General features: G+C 51.4%; 8 protein-coding genes across 8 annotated transcripts; 2 read left to right on the top strand and 6 right to left on the bottom strand.

Moving 5' to 3' along the window:
• Positions 1 to 764: 764 nt before the first annotated feature.
• CGGC5_v004256 (Vegetative incompatibility protein HET-E-1) lies at positions 765 to 3858 on the bottom strand (the record flags this gene model as incomplete). Its single annotated transcript, XM_032024776.1, has 5 exons — positions 765 to 787; positions 832 to 849; positions 916 to 2122; positions 2180 to 3687; positions 3735 to 3858. 5 exons carry the CDS (start codon positions 3856 to 3858, stop codon positions 765 to 767), a joined length of 2880 nt encoding a protein of 959 aa, XP_031878639.1.
• A 767-nt stretch (positions 3859 to 4625) lies between these two features.
• On the bottom strand, positions 4626 to 5704 carry CGGC5_v004257 (uncharacterized protein; the record flags this gene model as incomplete). The annotated part of the gene is made up of 4 exons (XM_066151253.1): positions 4626 to 5229; positions 5304 to 5364; positions 5423 to 5461; positions 5521 to 5704. The coding sequence occupies 4 exons, from the start codon at positions 5702 to 5704 to the stop codon at positions 4626 to 4628; spliced, it is 888 nt and encodes a 295-aa protein (XP_066009472.1).
• Positions 5705 to 6408: 704 nt separating this feature from the next.
• Positions 6409 to 8697, bottom strand: GAL4-3 (Regulatory protein GAL4; the record flags this gene model as incomplete). Its single annotated transcript, XM_032024775.1, has 2 exons — positions 6409 to 8473; positions 8543 to 8697. The coding sequence occupies 2 exons, from the start codon at positions 8695 to 8697 to the stop codon at positions 6409 to 6411; spliced, it is 2220 nt and encodes a 739-aa protein (XP_031878642.1).
• A 901-nt stretch (positions 8698 to 9598) lies between these two features.
• CGGC5_v004259 (uncharacterized protein) lies at positions 9599 to 10675 on the bottom strand (the record flags this gene model as incomplete). The annotated part of the gene is made up of 2 exons (XM_032024774.1): positions 9599 to 9645; positions 9718 to 10675. The coding sequence occupies 2 exons, from the start codon at positions 10673 to 10675 to the stop codon at positions 9599 to 9601; spliced, it is 1005 nt and encodes a 334-aa protein (XP_031878553.1).
• Positions 10676 to 14286: 3611 nt separating this feature from the next.
• On the top strand, positions 14287 to 15462 carry CGGC5_v004260 (uncharacterized protein; the record flags this gene model as incomplete). The annotated part of the gene is made up of 5 exons (XM_066151254.1): positions 14287 to 14344; positions 14395 to 14910; positions 14971 to 15056; positions 15227 to 15237; positions 15288 to 15462. The coding sequence occupies 5 exons, from the start codon at positions 14287 to 14289 to the stop codon at positions 15460 to 15462; spliced, it is 846 nt and encodes a 281-aa protein (XP_066009311.1).
• A 400-nt stretch (positions 15463 to 15862) lies between these two features.
• On the bottom strand, positions 15863 to 17010 carry CGGC5_v004261 (putative 1-alkyl-2-acetylglycerophosphocholine esterase; the record flags this gene model as incomplete). Its single annotated transcript, XM_032024770.1, has 2 exons — positions 15863 to 16542; positions 16596 to 17010. The coding sequence occupies 2 exons, from the start codon at positions 17008 to 17010 to the stop codon at positions 15863 to 15865; spliced, it is 1095 nt and encodes a 364-aa protein (XP_031878548.1).
• Positions 17011 to 21179: 4169 nt separating this feature from the next.
• On the bottom strand, positions 21180 to 23959 carry DBP10 (ATP-dependent RNA helicase DBP10; the record flags this gene model as incomplete). The annotated part of the gene is made up of 2 exons (XM_032024769.1): positions 21180 to 23632; positions 23689 to 23959. 2 exons carry the CDS (start codon positions 23957 to 23959, stop codon positions 21180 to 21182), a joined length of 2724 nt encoding a protein of 907 aa, XP_031878624.1.
• Positions 23960 to 24334: 375 nt separating this feature from the next.
• On the top strand, positions 24335 to 25339 carry spf31 (J domain-containing protein spf31; the record flags this gene model as incomplete). The annotated part of the gene is made up of 4 exons (XM_032024768.2): positions 24335 to 24409; positions 24481 to 25045; positions 25166 to 25226; positions 25273 to 25339. 4 exons carry the CDS (start codon positions 24335 to 24337, stop codon positions 25337 to 25339), a joined length of 768 nt encoding a protein of 255 aa, XP_031878625.2.
• Positions 25340 to 25432: the final 93 nt, after the last annotated feature.

The raw sequence follows: 25432 nt of genomic DNA on the forward strand, positions 1-25432 counted from the left end.
GATTCTTCTTAGACACACTATGCCTTGAAGCTGTTGATGAAACGCTATGAATTAAAAAGTGACCTAACAACACTTTGGTTTGGGGAGGGAAACGGCTAGTCTACATAACTGAAGTATCTAATGAAAACTCCATCATTAGAACTCGACCTGATCGAGAACCGATTGCTATAGCCGAGCCTCTAACATCGAACACCCAGCTATCAGAATTGTAATACGACGATTGACGATACTCTGGTGGAATCCAAAGCATGGGCTTGGAGTCCTTTTGTACCCAGGCACTTCGGTCTTGTTCAGACAACATCAAACCTTGAGGATTCGATTTCGTTATCTCGAGAGTTTGTGGTGTCGACATCGCTGCGCCCGTACTTGATAGGGATTCCAGATTGATTATGCCAGTTTGTGTAATGAGCTGCGACCCTGATTCTGAGAATCTCAAGCGGTAAACCTCCACACCTATAGAGAATGTTACTTTACAGTCACCTGTAGCTACGTCCAAGAGCTTGATGGTTTTAGTATATAAGTATAACACTGCCAGAGTGGCTCCGCCCTTAGAAAAGCAAAACGATGAAACTCCTTTCATGCTACCGAATTGTTTTAACGGGAGGCTTGTTGCTGCATCCCATACTGTAAAAATGTGGGAAGGGTTTTCGCCTGCAAACAAAATACGATTGCCATAATAGGTGAGCGAGGCTTCCCATAGTATGCTTGCATTAATACTGGTTGTTCTGAGACACTGGCCAGTGGTATAATCCCAAATTGTGAGCCTAGCTCGTGACAGCGATGCGAGCTGTTTTCCATTGTTGGAAAAGGCCACTGCCAGAATGGCCTTACGATTATTGTTTATGTAACCTATTGCGAAGCGGTGTCAGTGTATATGAATATGGGCACACGAAAAGCACCCATGCACCTTCTTACCTTTGGTCGCACTGAGTGAGCTTGGAGAAGTGGCAGTGGAAGGCAAATCCGAGACAAGCACATGGGGCTCGTTGAGCTGGTGCCTTTGCAGCCTTGTGAGATCCCAGATGCTGATCCATCGGTCCCATGAGGTCGAAAAAAGGTGTGTGCCGTCCAACGAGAAGGTAAGCGCTGATGCGTCAACGATAGGTAGCATCTGCAAGATCTTGCCTGTCACCCCATCTCGTATTTTGACATCCACTCCTGGGGTAGAACTGCGCGCAATCAACCCACCATCTCGTGAGCAGGCTACTGCAGCATCAAAGTAGCAATCTACATCTGTCCAAATGGACTGAGACGTCGTAATGTCCCATAATGTGAGTGCACTGTTCTCGTAGCAGTTTGCAAGTTGAGTGTCGTCGCGCAAGAAGGCCAGTCTCGTCCCCCTCCAATTACCATCTCTGGGCTGAGAGGGTAGCATCTTCAAGATTCGCCCAGATGCCGTATCGAATAATACGACTTGGCCAGTCTGTTTGTACGACGCAAACAATGCGCCGTCGGCCGAGAAGGCGACTTCAGTAGCAGCGATGGCATGTAATCCTTCGCACATAAATTGTCGCACAAGCTGGCCTGTAGCTGTATCCCATATCTCGACAATTTCACGTGATCCTAACGCGACGTGTTTGTCACCACCACAGAAAGATACATGCAACTTGGGCGATAATATGATTCCTGATCGGGAGGTGCCGTGAAACGTGTTGAGGAGTCCGCCCGTTGCCATGTTCCAAAGCTTCACAACGGCATCCTTTGAGACTGACGCGAGCATTTCTCCTTTGAGAGAGAATGCAAGTGATTCAACCCGGGCTTCGTGACCTCGGAGCGTTCGTAAGCATTCGCCGGTAATTGTGTCCCAGAGTTTGACGGTTTTGTCGATCGAGGCTGACGCCAGCTTTATCCCATCAGGTGCAGAGAGCAGGAATCTAACTTCTAACTCGTGACCTTCAAGTGTCTGTAAGCATGGACTCCACTCATCGTCTACCACCGGCTTCTTTATGATCCAGTCGGCGATTTCGCTTTCGAACTTCTTCCTTATGATGCTCTGCGTTGGACTGAAGACGAGTGCTGAGGAGTAAACTTCAAGGGGCCAGCTTTCAACCGCGACACGGAAGTATCGAATAAATCTTAGAGCGTCTTGAATAAAAAGCTTTTGCTCTGACATCACCGATGCCTGAGAAAATTTAGTGCATCAGGGTGGACTCCTTACACAAGTTCGGATGAGAAATACCTGGATGGCCCGCGCAAATTTGAACAGGCTTGCAATGCCACCAGACATACTTTTTAGTGGACTGAGTGCCTCTATCCAATGAAGGAAATGTTGCTCCAAGAAGTCGTAGACTTGGGAGTACTGTTGTTCGTTCAAATGTCCTCCGTCGCTGATATGCTCAAGCCAGTACGCACATGCGTATCTAGCCGGTCCCAAGGGGTCGGGCACTGGGGTGCGAATATCGTCAAGAGATTCTCTGGGTTCCTGGAGATCGTATATGTTTCGACGGCAGGTCTTATACATGACCTCTAGTGATCTCGACAAAAGAAGGTTATGCTCGTGATGAATGCCAAACGGCATGACTTCGGCCAGAGCATGCCCAGATATGAAGTCTTTTGCGGACTGATGAACAAAGTAGACGATGCCGTCCTTCACAGTCAGAAGAGAACCGCACTCTCCAACAATCTCCTCTAAGATCTCCGTCTTAGCGCGGAACTCTTCCAGCTCCGCAAGAGACATCAACTCAAGTAGCGTGACAGGTCGATAGACAATCGAAACAACTGCCAAGATCCTTTTACAACGATCCCGATCATTCGATTCCCAAGTCCGCTCCAACATTCTTTCATACAGAGAATTCAGCTTCCGAGGAAATTCTTCCACTTTAATCCGTGCATGCCGCTCAGAGACACCGGGTTTTCCAAGTTGGTCGGTGACTAAAGCAACCCAAAGAAAGGTGTCATCTGCTTTGGAGCTCAAGTGGTCGTAAATGTAGTTCCGTGTGCTGATATCGTACTTCTTTCGTGATGCCAGCTGATCCACTTTGTGGCAGATATACCGGTTCACAGCTGCAGAGATTGACTTCTCGTTAAGCTCTAGGCTGATACATACTTGGTCCGAAACATCTAAAATAGTCTCTTCGATGCTTAGCCAGTTGCGGCTTGAAGCAATGACTTTGACGTTCAATGAAGAAAGGCGTACGATGACGTCGAGAAGCTGACCAAGGCCTGTTCTGCACTCATCCAGTGCGTCGATAATGAGGATGAAGTCTTTGAGGCCACCGTCCTGCGCTATTTTTGTAAATGTTTCTTCCAAAACATCCCAACCGTTAGCGTCTTCAAACAGTCGCCTTCCGGCATGCGCATGCTCTTCGCGTATGAATTTAGAAAGAGAAGGCCTGTTTCTGAGCAACAGGTACAGAAGGCTGCGGAGCACTGCAGTCGCATTATTGAGACGCGAATCGGTCGCCTCGCAGAAGAAGTAGATCGTCTGCCATCTTGGCATGCGTGCAGGTAGTTCGTCAATGATGCCGCAAATAAGCATCGTTTTGCCTTTACCAGGGTCGCCTCTTATCCAGAGAAGCGAACTCTGCGTATCGGCCTGCCATCGGACAAAGGCCTCGTGGTCGAGAATCCAGCGGTATGAGTCGCGGAGGAGGCCCCCCTTCCTGCGCTCGATGCGGGTCTTGTCGTGACGTGGATCGGTGACCCATAAATCGGCGAGAAGTTTGGCATCGCCATTCTCCTGCGCAACTACGAAGACGTCAGCGCTGGGTATTGGATAAATCCAGGTTTCTTACCGAAGTTGATGAATTCTGCGTTGTATTGGTTGCCGGAGCCGGCGTTGTTGTTCTGGGTCCCAAAGCCGGTGTTGTTGCATTGGCTGCCCAGGCCGGGGTTGCTGATGTCGTATCTGGTGGCCATCGGGGAGAAAGTTGGTGATAGCTATGCGTCAACGCATCACGTCATTCGTCTGTCAAGTATTTTACCGGCTGAACGAGTTCGGACCTAAACAGGAAAAACGCACACTTGTTCATGGATAGGCAAAGCCAGCATATATCTAGGCCTTGCGTGTTGATAGACTGGTTTGCGTCTTAGGCAGCAGCATGGCTGTTATTGGGTCGAAAGGTCGCGCATGTCCGAAACACACATAACGCAGGGAGGCTGTTAGATGTCTTATCTGGGAACTGAGGCGTTGTTATGGCCTAGTGGTCCTGCAGCCAGCGAGTTGTCTCAGGCTGGTAGGTGTTGCTTGGCTTGATGGTTGGATCGCTCAAGCTCAATACACCCAGCTGGCCTTTCTATGACACACCGAAAGAGTGAGAAGCAAAGACATGGGTGCAGCAGTCCATGCTGATTTGTCATGGCAAGTCTCCTCCATGACACCTAGAATTCAACCGTCCGACAAGGCGGAATTTTCATGGTACCCATTTGGGCGATACACCAGGGTCTGGAAGCATTCAATGAACCTAAGAAGATGCCTTGGCGCATGTTGCTGCCTTAAATTAGGGGGATGTCTTACCATACCTCAGGCAACGTCCCCTGTCACATGGCAGAATGAAGTAAACTGTACGCGCCACTTCCTCTTTCGGAAGCGAGGTAAAAGATTCCTGGATATTCTCGAGGTAATAGAGCTACTCATGGGCCGCTTCGGCACTCAGTGGCGGAGAATTTTGCTCCTGCCATCACTATCAACCCAACTCAACCGTGTTGGTCCCATTATGACCACCGGATAAGTGAGGCCCCGGACTGTACTGCGGAACAGGAGACATTGAGTTAGGTCTCTGCTGAACCTGCTGTTGGCCCAGTCTCTTGTCCTGGCTGCCAGGGCTCATTTGAGAGGTCTCGTAGGGCTGGATGAATGGCTGGCTTGTCTCAGGATGATCCGATGTAGGTGATGGGTCATCTTTGTGGGCTCCCTTCCTCCGGCGCAGCACCAGCCACACAATCACGCAGACTGCCAGTGCAATGACTGCCACACCGCCGATCGCGCCGCCGACTATCGCTCCAATGTTTGTATGCGATTGCTCCGAGGCCGAGGATGTTGTTGCTGCTGTAGATGTCGAGGTAGTGGCAGTGAAAGAAGAGGAACTGGACGCTATTGACGAGGTGCTAGTGGTTGAAGATCTGACAATCTCGGTTGGGTTACGAACCAGGAACACTGTGCTCGAGAACTCGCCGTTGACTGCCAAATCGGTATGGAAGCAATCCTTTCTTGTTTCGAAGTTTACTCCCACCCCGTTCTTTCTGACGTAATCCACGCAAAGCGGCCGGAAACCACTTGTGGTAGCCGTGCTAACGGCTTCATTAGCTAACGTTATATGGGAAAAGACCATGCTAACGGCTTCTGGGAGTGGAAGTTAACATACCAGCAAACAGTGTCCGGATCGGGAGTGCCGAAACGACATTGCTGCAGTCCCGTCGAAACAACTTGTGAACGGTGAAACAGTGCCAAACCCACAACCGAGCCACTTCATAGACGGAAGACAAGTGCGAGGACTTTCGCAAGTAAATGGGGAAGGTGAAGCTAAAAAGATATAAGTTATGTACTGGTGTGAGTTCCATGGAGTTAATGCAAAAACTGACGATTGGAAGGATCAGATACAAACCCGCATGTATTATCGTTATCCCGTCGAACCAAAGCAGCATTCTTGAAACGAGGTCTTGGGGCAGGTGTGGGTGCCGGCGCTACAGATGGGCGTGGGGTTGCATGCTGCTCCGAGGAAAGCGTGCGTCCTGGAAAGGCATTATCGCGATCTGCGCCGTTCATGGCGAGAGTCGTGCACACAATCTCTGCAGTGAAAACCAACCCCAAAGAGAGACGCATTTTCGGGGGTAAATTTGCGGAGATAATGAGAAGTTTTGAGTGGCACAAAAGCTAGGAAAGACGAAATCAGCATTTGAATCCTAGGTTACCGTGGGAAAGCGCATCTCTAAATACAGTTGTCTGATGCCAAGCTAGGGGGTTACTGCCCTGATCTAGGCGGCGAGGAAGTTTGGACCTGTAGCTTCACTTTATTACTTGTACAACGCTCTGCGTGTCATTATTGGATACGATACACATATGAACCAAATCAGGCTGGCCCAAAACGCCATCCACAGAGAGCCTCCATTCTTAAGGGCGGGCAGAAGGGATGCACGAACCCGGTGGCTGCTTGGCGAGGAGGGGGTATCATCATATCTTGACAAAACTGTATCTCAGCTGAAGCCATTGTCGCAGAGATCTCTCATGCGATTCGCCAAGTCCAGGATGACTGCACGCAGCCTTGTGTCGAGCATGAAGGGCAAATCCCTCACCGTGTAAGATGTCTTAGGTACCAACAGCTACTTTGCATATCGCGTGTTGGGGCTGAACAGTAATTCCTCCCTTAGGGAGCCTGCTGCGACAAGAGAATCCTACCAGTCTATGAGTACCCACGCAGGTGGGAATAACGATGAAAGAGCTTGGTATTGTTGCTTAAATCGCCGAGCATCTCAAAACATCAAGTGGTCATCTCCAGCTGACACTCCGCTCCCGCTCCCGCCTCCGAGAAACGTGCTCCAATCCAACTCCGTCAGCTGCTCATCGCACCATCCGAACAGATCCATCCCTCCGTCCGTGGTCGCAGAAGGAGTCCGAATCGTGGACCCGGCGTTGGACCCGCCCTCGACTTCCGCGGTGACTGCTTCATACAGCGCTGCCACGATATCCGGGGCCCTGTCCGAGGCACGCATCCAGGGGCGCATCTCGGCGAAGAGTTCGAGGGCCTTGGTCAGACTTGCGCACCATGTTTGCAATGCAACGGAGGCTACGGTGTCCGGAGAGCCTGCGACTGCTGGAGGCGGATGATTAGGTGTTGTTATTGAGGTTATCGGGACCGAAGTCGATGCGCCCGATGTTCGCCTTTGGGCGTTTTGGTGTTGGTGTTTACGGGCTGCCGTTGCTCGGTGGGTTTCGATCGCGATGGATAATAAGGGGACCATGCATGCTTGGAAGAGATACCACGCCGAGTTCCAGACATGGACGCGGTTAGGCGTCCAGTAGAGCGTGATGGCGTCGATTGCTTCTGACGCGACGGTGCGGCACGATTCGACTAGGGAAAGCTCCTCTTGCGAGATGTTCGAGGCGATGTCGCTGGTTGCAGAAGTGCTGCCCCGTTTGAAGCTGTGGTCGTGGGCGAGGTAGAGCAAGAAGCAGCGGGAGAGGATGAGACGGACGTTGAGGTATCTGTTTCGCATGAACTCGCGGGCGACGGTCAACCTCGGCGGGGAGTTGGCTGGGTTCTTGAGGGCTTCGGGGAGAGAGGCGTGCCAGTCGCGGAGCTCGCGGTCGAAGGACAGCGCTTCGTGGGCGGAGAGCCGCGCGGGCTGGGCGAAGCGATGCTGGATTCGGTCGCAGATGTGGCAGAAGTGGCAACTAGCTCTCAGGGACGCTGCGACGTGGTCGTCTGGAGTGAGGGGAGTTGGTAGAAGCGTGTCCATGGTGCTGCTGTCCCATCTGCCGCATGTTGGCCGGCCGAGGGTCATGCTGGCCCATGTATCGAGGCAGAAGAGGCTCCACCATGTCCGCCGCCTGGTCTCGGTACGGATGCTGTGGTGCTCGGCAGTGTGTTCCGCTGCATGGCGGTGACTGCGGACGGGCTCGCGATGTAAGCCGAGGGCAATGGCCACGCGATGAGCAGCACCAAGAACTGCATAGGCCATGTTGGGCGAGTTGCGGTAGTGAAGGTAGTAGCCGCCGAGAAGGCACAAAGCCTGAAGACTCTCCATGTTCCCTGACCCCAGAGAGTCAAGACCGAGATGGGCGCGTGCTTGCTTGTAATATTGCACGTGTAATGTGTCACTCCCCGAGGCGACGGAACCGAGAGTGAAGACCATATTCAGAAGCGCGAGCCAGGAGTCATCGTGGCGGTTGCCTGCGGCGTAGGTGTTGCGAAAGTCGTCTTCATTCAGGATAGGTGTTATGGGGTGGATGTGTTCAAAGTAAAACTCGATGCATCGTTGCTCGCGGAGCGGATTCATTCCTTGACTGGCTGCGTTGAGGATAGAGAGAGGGGGTAGGCTTTGTTGATAATGCGGCAACGATGAGGACTCTGTCCATGACTTTGCGCGCTGGGCGGTGTGTTCTTTGGCGGCTGGGCAAAGACGGAAGATGGCTCTGAGCACGGCACTCATGGAAGTGACACCTAGATATGAGCGGCGATGTTGATCTGTTGCGAGTGAGATGGCGTTGATGTCGTCACTTGCACGGATGGTCGCTGTGGGCTGATGAGCGGCGGCCGACTCATCCCACCGCCTGTCGTTGGCGGGCTCGCCGTTCTCAGAGATCTGAGTCAAGTCATTCGGGTCATTATCGTCGTCGTCCTCATCGACGGCGGAGATATCAGTCGGCGAAGGATCTTGAGTGGTAGGTGGTAGGTTGTAGAGTGAGTCGCGAGGGATGAGGGCGACAAGCTGTGAGCGAGTCTTTCCGACGAGGTCTTCTACCGGGATGTCGGGGAATAGTTCGTTGAGAATGCGGGACTGAGCCTGAAGCTGCTCAGATGCCCTTTCAAGTGTACTATGATGAGATTAGCATGAAAGGCATGAGCCGAGGTTGAGTGAGATGAGACTAAGGAGTGAGGCTTACCTCCGGCTAACGGCATGCCGTTTACTGCGTTGCCTGTACTCGCAAGTATCTGCAACTTTGTAGTACTCGCAACTCGCACACGGATGGCCGCCGTCGCATTTGACTTTGCGCCTGGTACATTCCTGGCATGACCTATTCACCTTCCGGGACGGCATTGCGGAGCCTACCGCCGAGGCTGGCGGGCTTCGGCTGTTGAAGGAGTGAAACATTGCCGAGATCACCGACACCACGGCGGTTGCGATCGGCACTTATACGGCCTCGCGGCAAGCAGCTGTAACGACAACAAATGGGACGGGGCACATTTGGGGTAAGCGGAGGCTGATTCTATTGCGGCGGGAGAGGTGGACAGGATGGCCGCACGCTCTGCAAATGAGGTGGGTGGAAGAGGAAATGTGGGTTGAAGAATGGAAGGGTGAGGTGACTTTTGGGAGGAGACTTGGGTGGGAAATTTCGAGGGAGCTGACGCGGGGGAAAGTGGAGAACTGAACATGGGGAAAGTGTGGAGTTGGAGGACCTGGATTTGCTGCTCACTTGGAAGAGTCAGGGGTCGGGGGAGCGGCCGGGTCTAGACCGGGATGGGCCGGGGTGAAACCGGGGGAGCACGGTGCTGATGCCGGGCTGTCTTTTTAGGTTCAAACATTTTGCTCCACGCGAGTAAATCTCGTCTCTTGCCAACTTTGTTTTACTCATTCTTTGGGATAGTGAAGAATCAGTTTGAACTTGAAGTGCCGAAGACGGAAGATGTGGTCTTCTATGCGTTTAGTCGAGTACTACACTATCCTCCATGTATTTCGTCCTCGCCGTCGTCTTCACTGTCGTCCTCACTGTCGTCCTCGCTATTACCGCCCATGTGACTCTCGTCGTTGTTGCCATGACATTTATTCTTTTTGTCTCTAAAATCCTCAGGAATGGATGCCCATTTTCCCCTTCGTCTTGCTCGATACGCTTGAACTGTGACGAAAATACAGATATTCTCTCGAGACTGCGAGTCACTGCCCGGACAAATCTGCGAATACATAAAGGAAGTCTCTTATAAGATTTGTTTTTGGTTGAACCTCAAATGTCTCCAAACTGAGTTATCGCAGCCAAAACTCCGAGGAAGACTGTTATCATGTTAGCTCAAAATTAGAATAACATGGCTGGATTTGGAGCTGCGAGAGAGAACTATGACTCACCGGTAGCAGCAGTGACTATGTACGAGGAAATTGACCAAGCTGTCTGGACGACCGAATTAAAGTCATCTCCATCAGTCAGTGGTCGCTGCATGTACCAAATCCCGATGGCCAAGCTGACGAGAATGGGCGACATGCCCCAGAAGATGAACTTTGGCGCCGACCAGCTTAAGATGAGTTCAAGAGCATATATGCCCTCTTCTGGATCAGTAGATCCGGCGTTGAACTCCCTGTGCATCCACTGAATCCATCTCTGCCCACCAGGCTCGATGTAGTCTGCCTGATAGTCCGCAAACAGCAAAGCGAGTGTACCCTGCGTCTGGGGATGTAGCTGAACGGGAGCATGGTAGCCGACCTTGGGGAAACACCGATAAATGCCGAAGCCAGAGATACTCTTGAGAGAAAGAAGGCGTCGTGGCCACGGCCTGAGGCTATGCGAAGCCTTGTATATCTGCTTGAACATTCCTTGATCATCTCCAGTGTGAATAGGCAAAAGCTTCTCCTTCGGCATCATATTCGGGCCTCTTATGCCAACCGCAATGTACTTCAATGTCTCAAACTTGTGATTGGCAGGCACGCATTCTCTTTCGTAAACAAGGCGGTGATTCTTGGACTGAAACGAAATATTGAGAATCTTGAAATCGTAATTCCACCATTGGCCATTCGGATTTGGAGTGCGTTGGGGAGCTCGGCAGCAATGTCTGAGTGCCCTCGTGACGGAGTAACTGTTGCTTGACCCCAGGACCGTGAAATCTAATTTCTTTGTGTACGCTTTCGGTCGGACCATGAATGGCGGAGCTTCCAGCTTGATCTGCCTACCCACGCTTACCAGAGTGAGAGCGGGGTTGTCTATCTCGCGCTCATGGTCTGCGTCGTCGTCGATTATGATCCGGGTATGTTCGATTGGGACCTTTGCAATGTGATCCAGGGGCATAGTGACCCCCGCGACTTCTGGCGCCATTTTTGATTTCCGTAATTGATGATTTTGAGTAGAAAGAATGGAAGCTTGTTTCCTGGGTGAAATACACTTTTCTGTAGGTAGAGATCACTATCTATGCAGGGCAGGCTCGCTTAATGCTGACTTGCATCAACCCATGCCATCCATTGATCTAAGCGCCAGACTATTGCTAGACCGGCTGCAGGCAGGTCTTTGACTTGATCCCACAGCCTGATCTGACTTCTTGAAATCCCACCCCTGAGGGTGCCCGAGTACCAGCCGTCGAATTCAAAGACCGAGATATATAAAAGCCTTCGTGTGTTATATCGCGCGCCAGGGAGTTGCAGAGAATGAATTTCTCACAGTATGTGTTGCAACAATTCCAATTCTACTCCCCTTTGGTTCCATTCTTTGACGAACACCACGCCCTCGAAGGCGCATCATCCCAGTCACAATAAGAAATCCATACTTGGACTGCAGCTAAGGCGGTGGCAGTCAAGGCAGAGAACGCCGTCACAAAAAGAGCGACGATTGCACATTCATACATCCGTCGAGGAGACCTCCCCCGTTCGGTGTACTTTTGCCACCAAGTGATTGGAGTCGGATCATCGAATTCTCTCAACAACCTAGACAGCTGTCGTCCCCAGTAAGGATACTGCTCGTACAGTCCATGTAGGTCTTTTGGAGGCTGTTCGAACCCGAAAATAGACGCAGAATGATCCAGTAAGCGTGTATCAAGGTTCTCTTTAGACACCCATTTCTTAAGAAACTTCCGAGATTTCTTATCGCCGAGTGGTGGGAACAGGAGGTCTAGTGTTCTGAGAGTTTCGGATAGTAATTGAGGATGTAGACAGCCGCTTCCGCAAACGAGTTAGTCTTGTAGAATACACGGATTCACGACCACTCACCACTTCAGGGCATCTAATGTAGAGTGGCTCAAGTTGTCACTGTCATTTTTCAGCCTCTTGAGACTGTACTCAAGAAAGGCACGATGATGAAAGACCAGAAGAATCTTGAAGTCATCCCCGTACATCAGGTGTAGGTGATCTGACAGCTTGTTGGTTGGCTGAATCTTGATACTGGTTTCCCTTATCAGATTGGAGGCTCTGAGATTTCTGATATTGACAGGCTGGTATTGTACAGCGCCGATTAATACCCGGCCGTAAACACGATCCAAAAAGTCGACGATGGTCTCATCGCTTTTCCACTGGTAAGTAACAAAAGCCCCACCGAAAGCGAGCTGCGTTTTCGTAGCGGTCATGAAGATCATCCGAACAATACAATTAACGATTGCATTATCGTTCTGTACGTCCCTGATTGGGCTTTATATGATGTGGGACTTTGGGACCAGAGGTTCTGGTTTGATCTTGTTGATAATGTCGGCAATGTTTTGCTCGGAGTATGCAGCCCTGAATTTAGCGCCTTGCAGCGCATTATACTCCAGTGTACATTGGTCGAGGAATTTGACGAGGCAGTTTGTTTGATTGTTATTTTGATCAGAGCCCCAAATGAAATTAGCGATGTTATTCTCGATACTCTGTGTTGACATTTCGACTGACATGACATGAAGCCTCTGTGAAGACTTCATGGTTCCATTTGTGATGATGATGGGCTTTGCTCTGTTATCCACAAATCTTTCGCACTCGTGCGGTACTTAGCATGGCGAACTAGAGAGCTTTGTGGCCGTCTGAGACGGCACAGCCCTCGTTGCTTAAAGTAAATTGAGGTCTATGGGTGGCTGATCATGATGCAGATGACATCCAGCTGCAATTTTCATTGGAGCAAACTTGCTTCCAGAGGCGCAGCTGTTGCCATATTGACGCCAGTCAGCTGACGTTCTGCATCTTCATGTGAATCCGTCTGGCTAAAACCAGCCTCCGACGCTGACGTGTAACGTGCATAGCTTTCGTGCTATTCTTATCTTCCAGATGGACCCCTACGTTGCCTGATATCCGCCGACACCATTCTTCGCCCGGAGGCGACATGAAAAACCCGAGTGTGGACTGGCGACACATGCCCTGCGAAGGGTTATCTCTTTGCGATGCGAAGAACATGACGGGAGAACCAGGACCCTCGCACCATCAATGAAAGTAACGGAGCTTGAACTGTCCCTTTTCTTTGGGGTTTTATTGCTCCTGACGTACAGATACCGACACCAGATACCGGCTGATTACGTCTTCCACATAGCTGCCAAAGCCTCAACATTCTGCACTGCGAAATTTCAGAAACGCTTACACATCGGGAATAGGTTCATCGCTGCAACCGGGTCAAATCAGACGCATTTTCTGGATGAAATCTCAAATCCCACGACGGAAGCTATTGATGTATCCCTCGCACCTGCCACATCTCCGTCTGAGAATGCCACGCCAGGGTCTTCATCAGGGACAGACATGCAGTCAATAAAGATCCAAGAACTAGGGATACACATTCACAGCGATGACTCCTGCGATGACAACTCTGCTGGTCGCAAAGCGCAAAAAAAGATCGGTCCGTCAACCAACACTTCACGACCAAAGAGAAGGGAGAATTTCAAGACAACTAGAGTAAATCCAGACTTATCTCGCAAAATCCATCTCCCGAGGGCAAGGGTATTGCCGAGATGGAAGACACTGTCAGCCAAGAAGACACTACCAACGAAAGGTCTACCGCCACTGCCAGTCAAAATCGCCCCAGAAAGCACACATGACGATTTCTCTGTTTCTTCACAAATGGTCTCCTTGGTTCTGAATAACGAAGATGCTGCTGCTGTGTCAGTCCTGAGCGCTGCAGTGTCTCATGCCTCTTTACCGCCACCAGCCAAAAGTGTAACGGTCATATCAAGAGTCTGGCACGGGGGCTTCAAGTCTAAACTCGACAAGTTCCAGGCCACTACCGAGGGCGACTTCACGTCTGAAGAGATGGACACGATAGACAACTTCATTTCCATCCTGCAGTCAGCTCTAATGATAGCAGGTTGCAGCTTGCCAACATTGTCGGCCGACTTGGTATCGGTACACGCTCTCCCAAGCCACCAGGACCGGCCAAAAACCTACATATGTATCACAGGCTTGAGGACAGAAGCAAACATCAGGAAACTTGAAAAGGCACTCGGAAAAGCCGGTGTCAAACCAAAGCAGTGTGGACTTGACTTATGCTACCTCTTGGATCACATCTTGCGCTCATCAGCTTCGGAAATATACACGATAGCGGCCCATCAAAACATTACATATTGTGGCACCTTGATGAGGACAAGAATGACGGATAGGGGCACCTCCATTTCAACAATTGGGGGATTGGTAGTAATCAAAGGTAAAACGTATGCATTGACGACAAATCATCTCCCCTAGGACGAAGGTCGACCAGAACGGTATCAGCAGCAAATCGAAAAACGAGAAAACCTCCTTTTGAATCCTACAAAAATTATAAATGTTGGAAATTGGCAGCTAGCTCTGGTCCCACCTCTTGGTCGACTTCCAAATGTCATTTCCGAGAACCCAATCGATCTTTTTGAATCTTTTCCCAGATCACAAAGATCACAGGCCGTCAACAATTACTATCGCTTCGATTCTCGACTATTTTCCGGTCCCCGCGAGGTAGTTATAGCCTCCGGGAGAGGAGGATTGAAGCAGGGTTTGATCTCCAAGAGACGAACATTCATGCTGTCACAAGCGACGACGCCACAAAAGGTTTGGTCGATAGACTTAGGTTGCGACAGTAAGTAGCTGATTTTTCCAATTTCTGAATGAAAATTGACAGTGATTCAGATTTACAAGCTGGCGATTCCGGATCGTGGGTTGTTCACAAGCATGACAACGTTCTTCTTGGTGTCCTGATTGCACGATCATCTAATAGCGGGTTTTTGGCGCCGTTCACAGAAGTCCAGAAAGAGATAGGAGCTATATTGAGCCTGCCCCCCTCAGGTATTGGACTTCCTTCCCATCAACTCGACGAAAACTTCCCCGGAATCTCAGTACAAAGTATCGAAGAGGCTGAAGAGGACCTCGAAGGGCCCGCGGTCATGAATCCGGCTGAATCAAACGCTGTTGATTCATCAAAGAAGGCCGGAAAAACTACTGGGGCGACTTATGATATCATCGTCTCGGGAGTCGTTGAAGTCTTAGCAGTGGCGAGTGTGACTATTCTCTTTCTGAGAAGAGCCTGGCTCTCTGGACCTCAGTCCACCCTTAGACTGCTTGTCACTATAGCAGAGATTATTTTTGTATTCGGGTGTCTCATTCCTGTAATCAAAGAAGGCCCTACTTGGATGTATATCAGGCACGGTAAGATAGTGCGGTTCAACACTCACTATTTCATGCTACCGTTTTGGTTTCTTGTGGTAGCTGGATGGGGCGTTCTCTGGAGGGTAACTCTTACGAACGAATGCGCTGAAGAGTGGGTCTGTTTCGACTGCCGCAAGATACATTGGGTAAATATTTCAGCTTTCGGAGTACTCTGGCTTAGTTCCTTGTCTGTCATAGTGGGGGCAGGAGGCTGGTGGAAAACCGTCTTCTTGGTAGGATTCAGTGCATTTGCCGTAGGAGGCACGTGCTCGCCTACGCTGCGACGTCCAATTTACGAACTTGATGGGTTAATAAGAAGGATAATAAGTAAGTACGAATTTATGGTATGGTGGAAAGGACTAATACGCTATGATCAGAGTCTCACCAAAGGCCGCCAAAAACTGCATACGAATTCCTGTTTGCTGTTTCAACCTCAATGGCTATCACGACTGTGATATTTGCATCCGCTTTAGCCGCGAGAAGGAATCGACAGGGTCAGCGAGTAGCCTAGGATTCCCGCACACGATTCCCAGATACTCTCTACTCAAATAGAGAGCTTCCGACTCAGAGTTTGTGTGTCTTACTGGCGTGCGTTCTTTCACTTTTCTAGAGCCCGGGAAAAGCAGGACGATTGAGAAGAAAACCGTAAGGAATAGGGAAAGCTAAAGAAATAGTAAATAGGACTGCGTGGTCTACCTAAGACGTTGTTATCGTTTCTACGTCGAACGTAGGTGAAAGGACAGAGTGTGCCATTTGGTTTTCACCGACAGGATGAGGAAATAGATTTTCTCCTTGAGTGATTCCACTTCTTCACTTTTGAACATGGGAAGTAGTTGATGCAGAGTTCGTGTGCTTCAAGGCTATTTTTCCCCCTTGAATTGTTTCCGCGTAAACAGGCTGACAAGGTATGTTCCAATGTAGCTGCTGGGGCTACTAAATATTCATTACCCAGTCATTTTCCATCATGAATTTCGTCCAAATGCACCTCGGAAAATTTGGAAGGAGTATTCAAAAGAGGCTGCTCAACACCCAGCAAAACCTCATCGAAGAAGGCTCTGATGAATGTCCTCGTGATATTGACCATTCTGTTACCATCAATAGGCCCCATTGTAGCCGTCGTGCCGAAAATCTTCCAAAATGTCCGGTCCTCCCAGTCAGCATGCACGCTTCCATCTACGGAGAACAGGCGCCACCAGCCAGTCTGCCACGCTCGGTAATTCCTCCAAGTGGGGTCAGAGTTTGCATTGTGGCCGCCAAAGCCCAGAATCATCGATGGCTTCTTCAGGTCCGAGTCGGATGTGCTGTTCAATCGACCCCAGTTGGTACCGTCTACGTTGATAGCGGCGGCAACAGCATCGCTCTCAAGTGCTAAAGTGAGAGCAGCGGAGCCTCCGAGAGACACACCGAACGCGCCGAAGTCGGTGGTCTTGAAGGGCGCGTCGAGCTCTGCCACAAGAGAGGGGAAGTAGTCAATGAAGTGAAGTTGCTGCCTGAACCTGACGCCATGTAATTCCTCTACCCAGGCAAGAGTGTAATTGCTGAAGGCTGGAGAGAGGCCGTAGACACCCGTGCCGTTGGGGTACCGAACAAAAGGTTGCTCGTAGACATGGTCAAATGCAGCCACGACGTATCCTTCGATATCATGTCAGTGTGAGCACGGAGAAAGGAAGAAATCGCGAGCTTACCATGAGAGACAAGGTCAGAGATGGCAATGTAGCTGCCATCAGTCGGTGGACCCCAACCACCGGGTCCAAAGAGGAGCGTCGGGCCCGTTCCTTCGTCCAGATAGGAAGCATTCCACCGCAAAGTGGAAGTCAGGTGGGAGATGTTGTAATTCCATAAATACTCGTACAACTCAACAAGTTCAGGCTCGAGGTATGGCTTCGGGCAAGGTTTCTCGTCTGTGGTAGGATAGTACAACGTAACGAGGTATTCGGTCGAAACACCGTTCGGCCAGACAACGTCCTCCTCTTCTAAGAAGGGAACGACGAAGCGCTGAGCGCCAACGTTATACTCGCCTGTGGGAGCGGGGATCGGCTCTCCAACATCATTGAGTGCCCACAAAAAGAGCGTTGAAGCCCAGGAAAATTGAACCTTCATGGCGGTGTTCAAAAACAGAAGACGCCGGCTATAGAGAATTGACAAGGTAAAGACCTTGCGCGCATCAACGTGATAATAAGATACTTAAATAAGCTTTCTGGTAGCCTCATCTTCTGCCTGGTATCTCTTGGTTCTCGTACCCCTCTCGCAATACATGTCAGGAGCCACTCCCACACACGATGAAGCGGCGCGGTCAAATCAGCCTAACTTACGCGCGTTATCAAAGCCAACCTTACCTCAATAAGGCAGCTGGGCTGTTTTGTGCTGTATGAAATCCCCAGTCTACAAGGCTCGACCCCGCTGAGCGTAAGACAAGAGTCCGAATGTGCAACCTGGCTAGGTCAACTGGTAGTACTGTAGTGTGGGGGAATACATGTGAAGCGCCTTGGCATATACGCCCAGGTAAGCTGACGGAGAAACAGGTAATCTTGCCTCGCCTGTACCGAGGGACAAAGACTGATGGTCGACCTGCCTCCCCCGCCTTTGCTGGGCCATTTTCTGTCTTATCTTGTCGGTTTCTCCGAAGCAACCTAACAGCCCATGCTGTGTCCAGAGCTCAACACTATGTGATGCGAGAATTAAGATGGTAATGATATTTCATCATGCAAGAGAATCAGGTGTATACTCTAACATGGAGTAGAAAGCTCTGTTTTAACAGGGCTAATAAGGAAACGTCGCATTAACTCACAATCACAAGGAGTTTATGCTAGTAGTGACTTTTAAGGCTCTCTAACTCATGTAGTATCCTTTGTATCAGTATGAATGAGGAGTATTTTAATGGTGCTCCTACAGTCCTTCGAGAAAGACTTTCAAAACAAGGACGACTGCGGCTTTGACCGCCAGAACGGCCTCCATCCAATCTTGCTGAAGAGGAGAATGCACCCAATAGATGCCACCGGAATTGCAATAACCCAAAAGACCCAGAACAAACTCTCGCCTGCTGCAAACTTGCCGCCCATCGAGAAGATAGCTGCCACCAAAGATACAGGGATAAATAAGGCTGCCATCGAGGTGAGCTGTCCGGTGGTGATACTTTGCCTGACAGATATAGCTTGCATGTAGGTTTGAAGAATACCATCAACCCTGGATTTGTACAGATGAGTTGCTCGGAGAAAATTCTGCCAGGCATCCACCTCCCATGTGCTCAGATCACTGTCGGAAGAGTTGACACCAAGCGCATCAAGATTGCGTTGAAGCTCCACTCCAATGGATTCAAGCGCCGTTGCAGCGCGTACCAGGCGCCCAAAATCTTTCGGCTGCCAGGCACGGGTCCAAGATCTCCGGAACAGCTCGTCGGTGCTTTTTGCCGTGAAGGGGTTCTCCATGCTCATCTTTGTGCGCTCCTGGGCGATTTGAGATTCGATGACTCGTAGCCGAGCAGTCCATGCTGATAAAACCAGCACCCTACAGACGTCGGTGCAGCATCCGACATCTGCTGTCGAACATCGTAACCTCAGAGGATAAAGCAAGACCATATCATCGAAAAGCGAGACCATGGCTGGTTCTGGAGGATGACCTGCCCATTCGTTGCTGTCTTCACTAAGCATTGATTGAAATTGGAGAGAAGGGTACCATGACCCCCGTTGTCTCGAATTCCAGGGTAGACCAAATGAACGCAGGTTCGGGCTACGATCTACGTCTCGAGGTATAGGAGAATCTCCCCATTTGACATGCGTACCCAGGGGGGGATCGACGAGAATAATTGCTCATGCAACATTAGCTGCGTTGAAATGTCATTTCCAGATGAAACGTACCATCCCATGAGTCTCCATTTGATACACACCAAAAGGAAACCTGTTCCCAGCTTGTGGGGAGCTCACTCAAGTCGCCAAATATCGTAGAAAGGTTCAAGCGACGACGAGTGCTTGATTCCATCTCATATGAAGGATGTGGCGAATCCTCTGGGAAAGACCTAATTCCAACCCAATGCATTTTGATGAAGGACAGTGAAAATTGATTTCGATGATCGCAGTGTCTTGGAGTCCGATTTACTAGGTATCCAAGAAAGCCTCCAGGTTCAGCCCAATGAGCCGAAAAGAATACTGGAGGGACTCGCAACCTAGCCCCCAATACCTGAATGAAGTTTCTTGGGAGCCCTTCCAAGATGAATAGTCGACGCATAATAGGGTTCGATCCGGATGGCTCATCGAAATATCGTCTCAGCACCCTCGAAGTTTGAACTCTGTGAACCTTTGGCTTCGCCCCGTCTGAAAATTCAACAACAGCTGCTCTTCCCTCTTCTCGGAACGAGCCTGTCTGTGTCGATAAATTGCTGATGAAATCTGGATATTGACCCCTCTGCGAAGATTCCAGCAATGACCAATAGTGCTCCTCTTCTTCGGGTGTGTGCAACATGTTGGATCATTTATGCTTAGCTGGGATTCGACTAAGCAAAGTAGCGAAGTGCGGTGTTTGAGCACTTTTAGGGCTGGGTGAACAGGTCAATGAAGCTTGTCGGAAGTCTTGCAAAAAGCCTGGCTGCGCCGTCGGGCTATGTGATACTAGAACATGCGTCTGACGTGGCAAAACGGTACTGCACAGCTCAGACCACAGCATCTTGCATTTCACAGGCTGTCTGCAGAGTATCCCAAAATGATTGGCTTAGACATGAGGAAGGTCGTGATAAGCTGCATAAACTAGCTTACCTTGAGTGCCTGACCTCTCAGGACGACCTCGTTTTGATCCGTGTTGGGCAGAAAGTGCACTTTTGGAGAAACAGGTAATTAACAGATCCACTGACCCAACCATTGATCTAACCCTGCTCAGTTGAGCTCACCTCACCTGCTTTTCATCGCGGGCATACAGTCGTCTCTTACAACCCAACATTGAGACCAGCTGAAAGTTGATTTGATCACATGAGGCGGCTTTTCAGAAACCAGCAAATTATTTCTTTTCTCACATTATGGAAATGATACCAACCGACTCCGGCATCGGCCTCTCTGGAAATTTGGGAAATCAACCCGGCGCTGGTATCCCGCCGAAGTTTCTTCACTGCATGTCCTACATTTCGAAGGCAGCAACATTTCTGGCAGTAAAGGAACATCCCGACGCTTTGAAACTTGGCCTAATCAGACTTCGGTTGAGTCGATGGCACACGCAAATCAAAAAGGGCCAAGGAATCATTCTGCCAGAAGACAAACCAACCGTCGTCAATGAGTTGGAAAACCTTTACAAGATGCTCGGCGACGCCCCAAATGCTACTCGCGGTGGGTTGCCGAGGCGAGAGCTGTTAAACGCGATCGATCTTGTTGTCAGGGACAGATTGAAGGGTTTGACAATCGCAGAAACAACGCCAGGGTACCGGGGCAACATATTGTGGTCACCTGACCAGTACAAAGGAGTTGCCGAGATCATCGGTACTTTGGAGGAAATTACTGGTGCTCAAGGGCTGCGAGATCTGAGTGCTGAAGATATAAGAAATATAGACCCTTATAATGCGTATAGCAACGCGCTTAAGGGTGCTTCAGCAGATGTAGATCCGTGGATGACGGCAGTCTTCGAGGGCTTGCGAGTTTCTTCCGGGGTAACTTTGGTCAGCGGAGAAGGAAGCTCACAGCATCAAGAGATTGTCTCTCACAATCCTGAGAGAAACCCTTGCAGTCTACTGTGGTTATACTTTGACGATCGATTAGGACTCTCGGATGACTTTCACACCAATGAGCAGGATACCCAGCCTTCTTTTACTCATAGTTTCACTCCTAGTCGGTTCAGTGGGCGATGTTCAAATAAACCGAACTCAGAGACTACATGTAGGCTTAGGGAAGACAGAGACAGGGTACAGTGGCCGGACTTTGGAGGCAGCGAAGACGGAAGCAGGCGAGAGACGAAGTAGCCTTAGGGTGTCCCCTTTTGTTCTATTTCATTTTCGGTTTAAGTTGACAGTGTATCTCGAATACGTCAACAGAGAATCCGATGGCGCAGCAATCCACCACGCCGCAAAAGTCATGAAAACAGTGTAGGCGACAAAGTCATAGGAAGTTGGCAAGTTGTGTTTACGCTTCCGTCCCCTAATGCCGCTCAGGTATATCGCAGACTGGGTTACTCCAGGAAATGCCTGCTTTTCAAGGACCTTGCCTTCTTGGAAGCAGCATACAGACATGGAATACCGAAAAGTAGAAGCAAGCACCGCTTTTGATTGAAAAGTAGAAAATAGTACAGCCAGACATATTCTACCTCTTCTTCGAAGGTCTGGCATTCTTCTCCATCTTCTTCTGCTTCTCCACCCTCGCCTTGCGAATATCCTCCGCCCCCTTGATCTCCTTCCTGCTGCCCGCGCCGTCCTTGAACTTGCCAATCCTCTTCTCCTTCGCCTCCGCGACCCTCTTCTTCCGCACCTGGTAGTCGTCGCGGTACTTGTCCGCCTGCTTCGGCGCCTTCTCCAGCTTGTGCTTGTACCGCGGCCCGGACTGGTCCACCGCGCCGGGCATGTTCGGCCTCTCGAGCCCGCCGACCTGCATGCGGCCCAGCCTGTTGGCCTTGCGCCACTTGTCGAAGCGGCCGCTCTGGAACGTGGCGGCGATCTTGACGCCCGACTCACCGCGGATGAACTTGGAGCCCTTGGAGCCGTCCTCGTCGTTGGCGCGCGCGACGTACTTGTTCTGCTTCTTGTCCCAGCGCATGCCGCGCGTCTTGGTCGGCTCGCCGAAGCCCTTGGCCGTCTCGTCGTTGGTAAGGTCCATCGTCGCGTCGCGCGCGGCCTCCACGAAGCTCGACGTCTGCGCGCCCGTCGTGACGCCGTAGCCGCGCTCCTCGGCCGCGTTGATCGTGCGCGGCGTGTAGGACATGTACACGTCCGAGTCGCGCCAGGAGTCGGGCTGCTTGTTCTTCTTCTTCTTGCCTTTGCCCTCGTCTGCGTTGGAGATTGTGACCTCGAGGCCGTCGTTGTCGTCTGAGTCGTCAGAGTTGTAGGCCTCCATGGCCTCGTTGTAGTCTGCTTCCTCCCCCGAGTTTTCGTCTTCCTCCTGGTTGTCGTCGCCGAAGTCGCCCATCTCCGCGTCCGAATCTTTGTCCTCCTTCTTGTTGCCACGGTGCGGGGTGATACGTTTGCGCAGCTGCTTCATGACCTCCACTGCCTCGCTGTTTGAGCCCTTTCCTCCGCGTCCAATCTCGAAAATGGTCTCGGCTGGTCTGAAGCCACTGATCTTGGCCATCATATCGTTGCGAGCCTGTTGGGCGTTGTTGGCGGCGGCGCCGAATAGGGGATGCAGCTGGTTCCAGCCCTTGGAGCCCACAATCTCGCGAGCGCGCTTTGCGCTCTCATAGGAAGCCGAGTGTCGGGTCTTGAGGTAGAGCTTCTCGGCCTTGACGGAGACACTGCGGAGAGCTTCAATGTCGGCCTCCTCCTTCAAGATCTTGTTCATCCACTCCATGTTCATCTCAATTCTGTCACGTGAAAGTCCACCGACAACGACGTCCTCGGCGAAGGATGGCTTCTCGCTTTCGTGACCTATGACAAGCTTGCGACCAAGGAAGAGCTGCAGATCCAGTAGGTAGGGGGTATCGAGTTCGCGTACAATGCTGTAGGCCCAACCTCTTTGACCGGCACGAGCCGTACGACCGACACGGTGAACGAAGACCTTGGGCTGAGGTGGGAAGTCGTAGTTGATAACATTTGCCAAGACAGGAATATCGATACCTCTGGCAGCGACATCAGTGACTACCAGGATATTTGCGCGACCCTGACGGAAGTTTTCGGTGTTGATCCTACGCGCCTCTTGATCCAAAGAACCATAGACGTATGAGACCGCAAAGCCGGCCTTGATAAGCATTTGCGCCAGATATTCGACGTGGTGCTTAGTGGCAGCGAAGATAATGGTAGAGTGCTCCGTTGGCTTTCCTCTTCCATCACCCTCGCCGCGCTTCCGCTTCTTCGATGGAGCGATATCTAAGGGAACTCCATCGGGTGTGCCCATCGGCATCTTGATGATGTCGTGCAAGATGTGCAACAACGCCGCCTCCTTCTCGGCACCCTTGACGGAGAAGAATGCGCTCTCAAGATCGGGGGAAACCTTCGTTTCGGCGTCTAGTCTTACTAGACTCGGGTCCTGCAGACCGGCTCTGGCAAACTCCACCAAAGAAGCTGGCAGCGTGGCAGAGAACAGCAGACTTTGCCTCGACGGCGGGAGGGCGTGAAGAATCTCGGTGAGCTGGGCAGCGAAACCCATTTCGAACAGACGATCAGCCTCGTCAAACACCACGTACTTGATCGAAGACAAGTCCAGACCCATCTCGACCTTCAAATGCAGGAAACGACCCGGGGTCGCTATGACGATATCCGGGTTCGAGGACATGAAGCCGAACTGCTCCTCCATGCTGTCACCACCAACAAGCAGCACACACTTCAGATCCGTTCCCTTGCTGAACTCCTTGACAACCTTCAACGTCTGCAGCGCCAATTCACGGGACGGCGACAGAATCAGCGCGCGGGTACCGATCTTTGCGCTGTGGGCGCGCAGGCGCTCGATCATGGGGATAACGAAGGCGGCCGTCTTTCCGGAACCCGTTCGCGCCATACCGACGACATCTTTGCGGTCGAGGATGATGGGGATCGTCTTTCGCTGAATCGGTGTGGGCACAGAGAAACCCTTCTTCGTGATCGCGCGGAGGAGGTTGGCGTTGAGACCTTGCGAAATGGTTAGCTTGGCCGGAGATGCTGGTTTCATGCAATGCCTGACGTACCCATGGCTTGGAAACCACCGCCCTTCTTTACAGACTTTCCCTTCAGGTTGGAACTCTTGCGGAACGAAGCTGCCTGCTGCAGCGCAATGAAGGCGGCGTCACCATCCTCCTCGCCCTCTTCCTCGCCCCCTCCGTTCAGGATCCCGTCGAAGTCGAAGCCCGCATCCTGTCCGCCTTCGCTTCCGCTGTCGTCGGCATTGGTGTTAAAGAGGGCGTCTGCGATGTCGACTTCGCCGTCAGACGGGGTCGGTGATACTGCGCGACGGGGCATCTTGACCGGTATTCGACGAGCTGGTTTTCGTTGAAAGATTCTCGTCGACAACTGGGCCCTTGTCCTGTCGTGTTGGAAAGAAACGCCGGTTTGGAGGCGCCTCCAAAAAAGTCCCAAGAGCTGGCGGGCGAGACCCATCGAAAAATTTCTTATCGCCATCCAGTGTCTTATCTTAGCGTTCGTGGGGCGCCAAATCGACAGGGATGCGCAGTGGGCCCGGGCGTGTGGCTGCTGAGCACGCGGGCAGCCTCGTGCCCTTCGAACCTCCCTCAACGTCTGCCGGTCTCACACCTACACGAACCGCCGCAGCTTCCCAAGTTCATCGCAAGACTTCCGTATTGAAAGTTTTGATCGCCAGCTCTGCGCATCTACAACATGGGCAGCGAAGACGTCAAAGAGGAGAAGGATGCCCTCGACGCGCTCGAGCTCGAGGCGAAGGAGTTCGACAAGGTATGTCAACCCGCAAACGGAACCCATCCCCCTTGATACCTCGGCGCATAGCTAAATGACCACTCTCCCAGGATGCCGAAATCGACAGAATCCTCAAGGCCTTCAGGTTAGACGCCTACGCCGTCCTCGACCTGCAGCCCGGCGTGCCCGAGTCCGACATCAAGATCTGCTACCGCAAAAAGTCGCTCCTCATCCATCCGGACAAGACCAAGAACCCGCTGGCGCCCGACGCCTTCGACCGGCTGAAGAAGGCGCAGACGGAGCTGATGGACGAGAAGCACCGCGAGCGCCTCGACGAGGCCATCGCGGACGCGCGCATGCTGCTCATCCGCGAGAACAAGTGGACCGTCGACAGCCCCGAGCTCAAGACGGACGAGTTCGCCAAGAAGTGGCGCGACAAGACGCGCGAGGTGCTCATTGACAACGAGCACCGCCGGCGGCGGCAGGTGAAGGCGCAGATGCAGGAGGAGGGCCGCGAGCAGAAGAAGCAGGACGAGGAGACCGAGCAGCGCAAGCGCAAGAGGCAGCACGAGCAGGACTGGGAGGCCACGCGGGACCAGCGCATCGACAGCTGGCGGAGCTTTCAGAAGGGCAAGTCCGGGGACGGGAAGAAGAAGAAGAAGATGAAGCCCATTGGTTGATTGTGGAAGTCTGGTTGGGCATTTCGTTTCTGTTTTTCTCCGCCGCCTAAAATGGGCAGGCTGCTGGGAGGTGTTTATGGGGGTTTGGAGGGATAATTCCATTATAACTACACAGGTCTCGGCTTACGGATACACGATCACACACAAGCATGGCACGGTTTACATCAAGAGAGCCAGTGAGTTTATGATTGACCATCGCGGTTATGTCCCTAACTATGTCAGAAGTGCAATGCCCATGTTCCCCAAAAACTTTTCATTCGCTGTTTGCGAGGCGCATCTAGCCAGGTAAGCACGCATCCTTTTTCTTCCTCATCACGTCGTGGTATGTTCGCATTATGATCCTAAAAAAACATGAACTTTTGATGCACTTCGCCTCTATGCC

The sequence above is a fragment of the Colletotrichum fructicola genome (assembly GCF_000319635.2).
Source record: "Colletotrichum fructicola Nara gc5 chromosome Unknown KSG_Nara_v1_contig02, whole genome shotgun sequence".
NCBI classification, from domain to species: domain Eukaryota; kingdom Fungi; phylum Ascomycota; class Sordariomycetes; order Glomerellales; family Glomerellaceae; genus Colletotrichum; species Colletotrichum fructicola.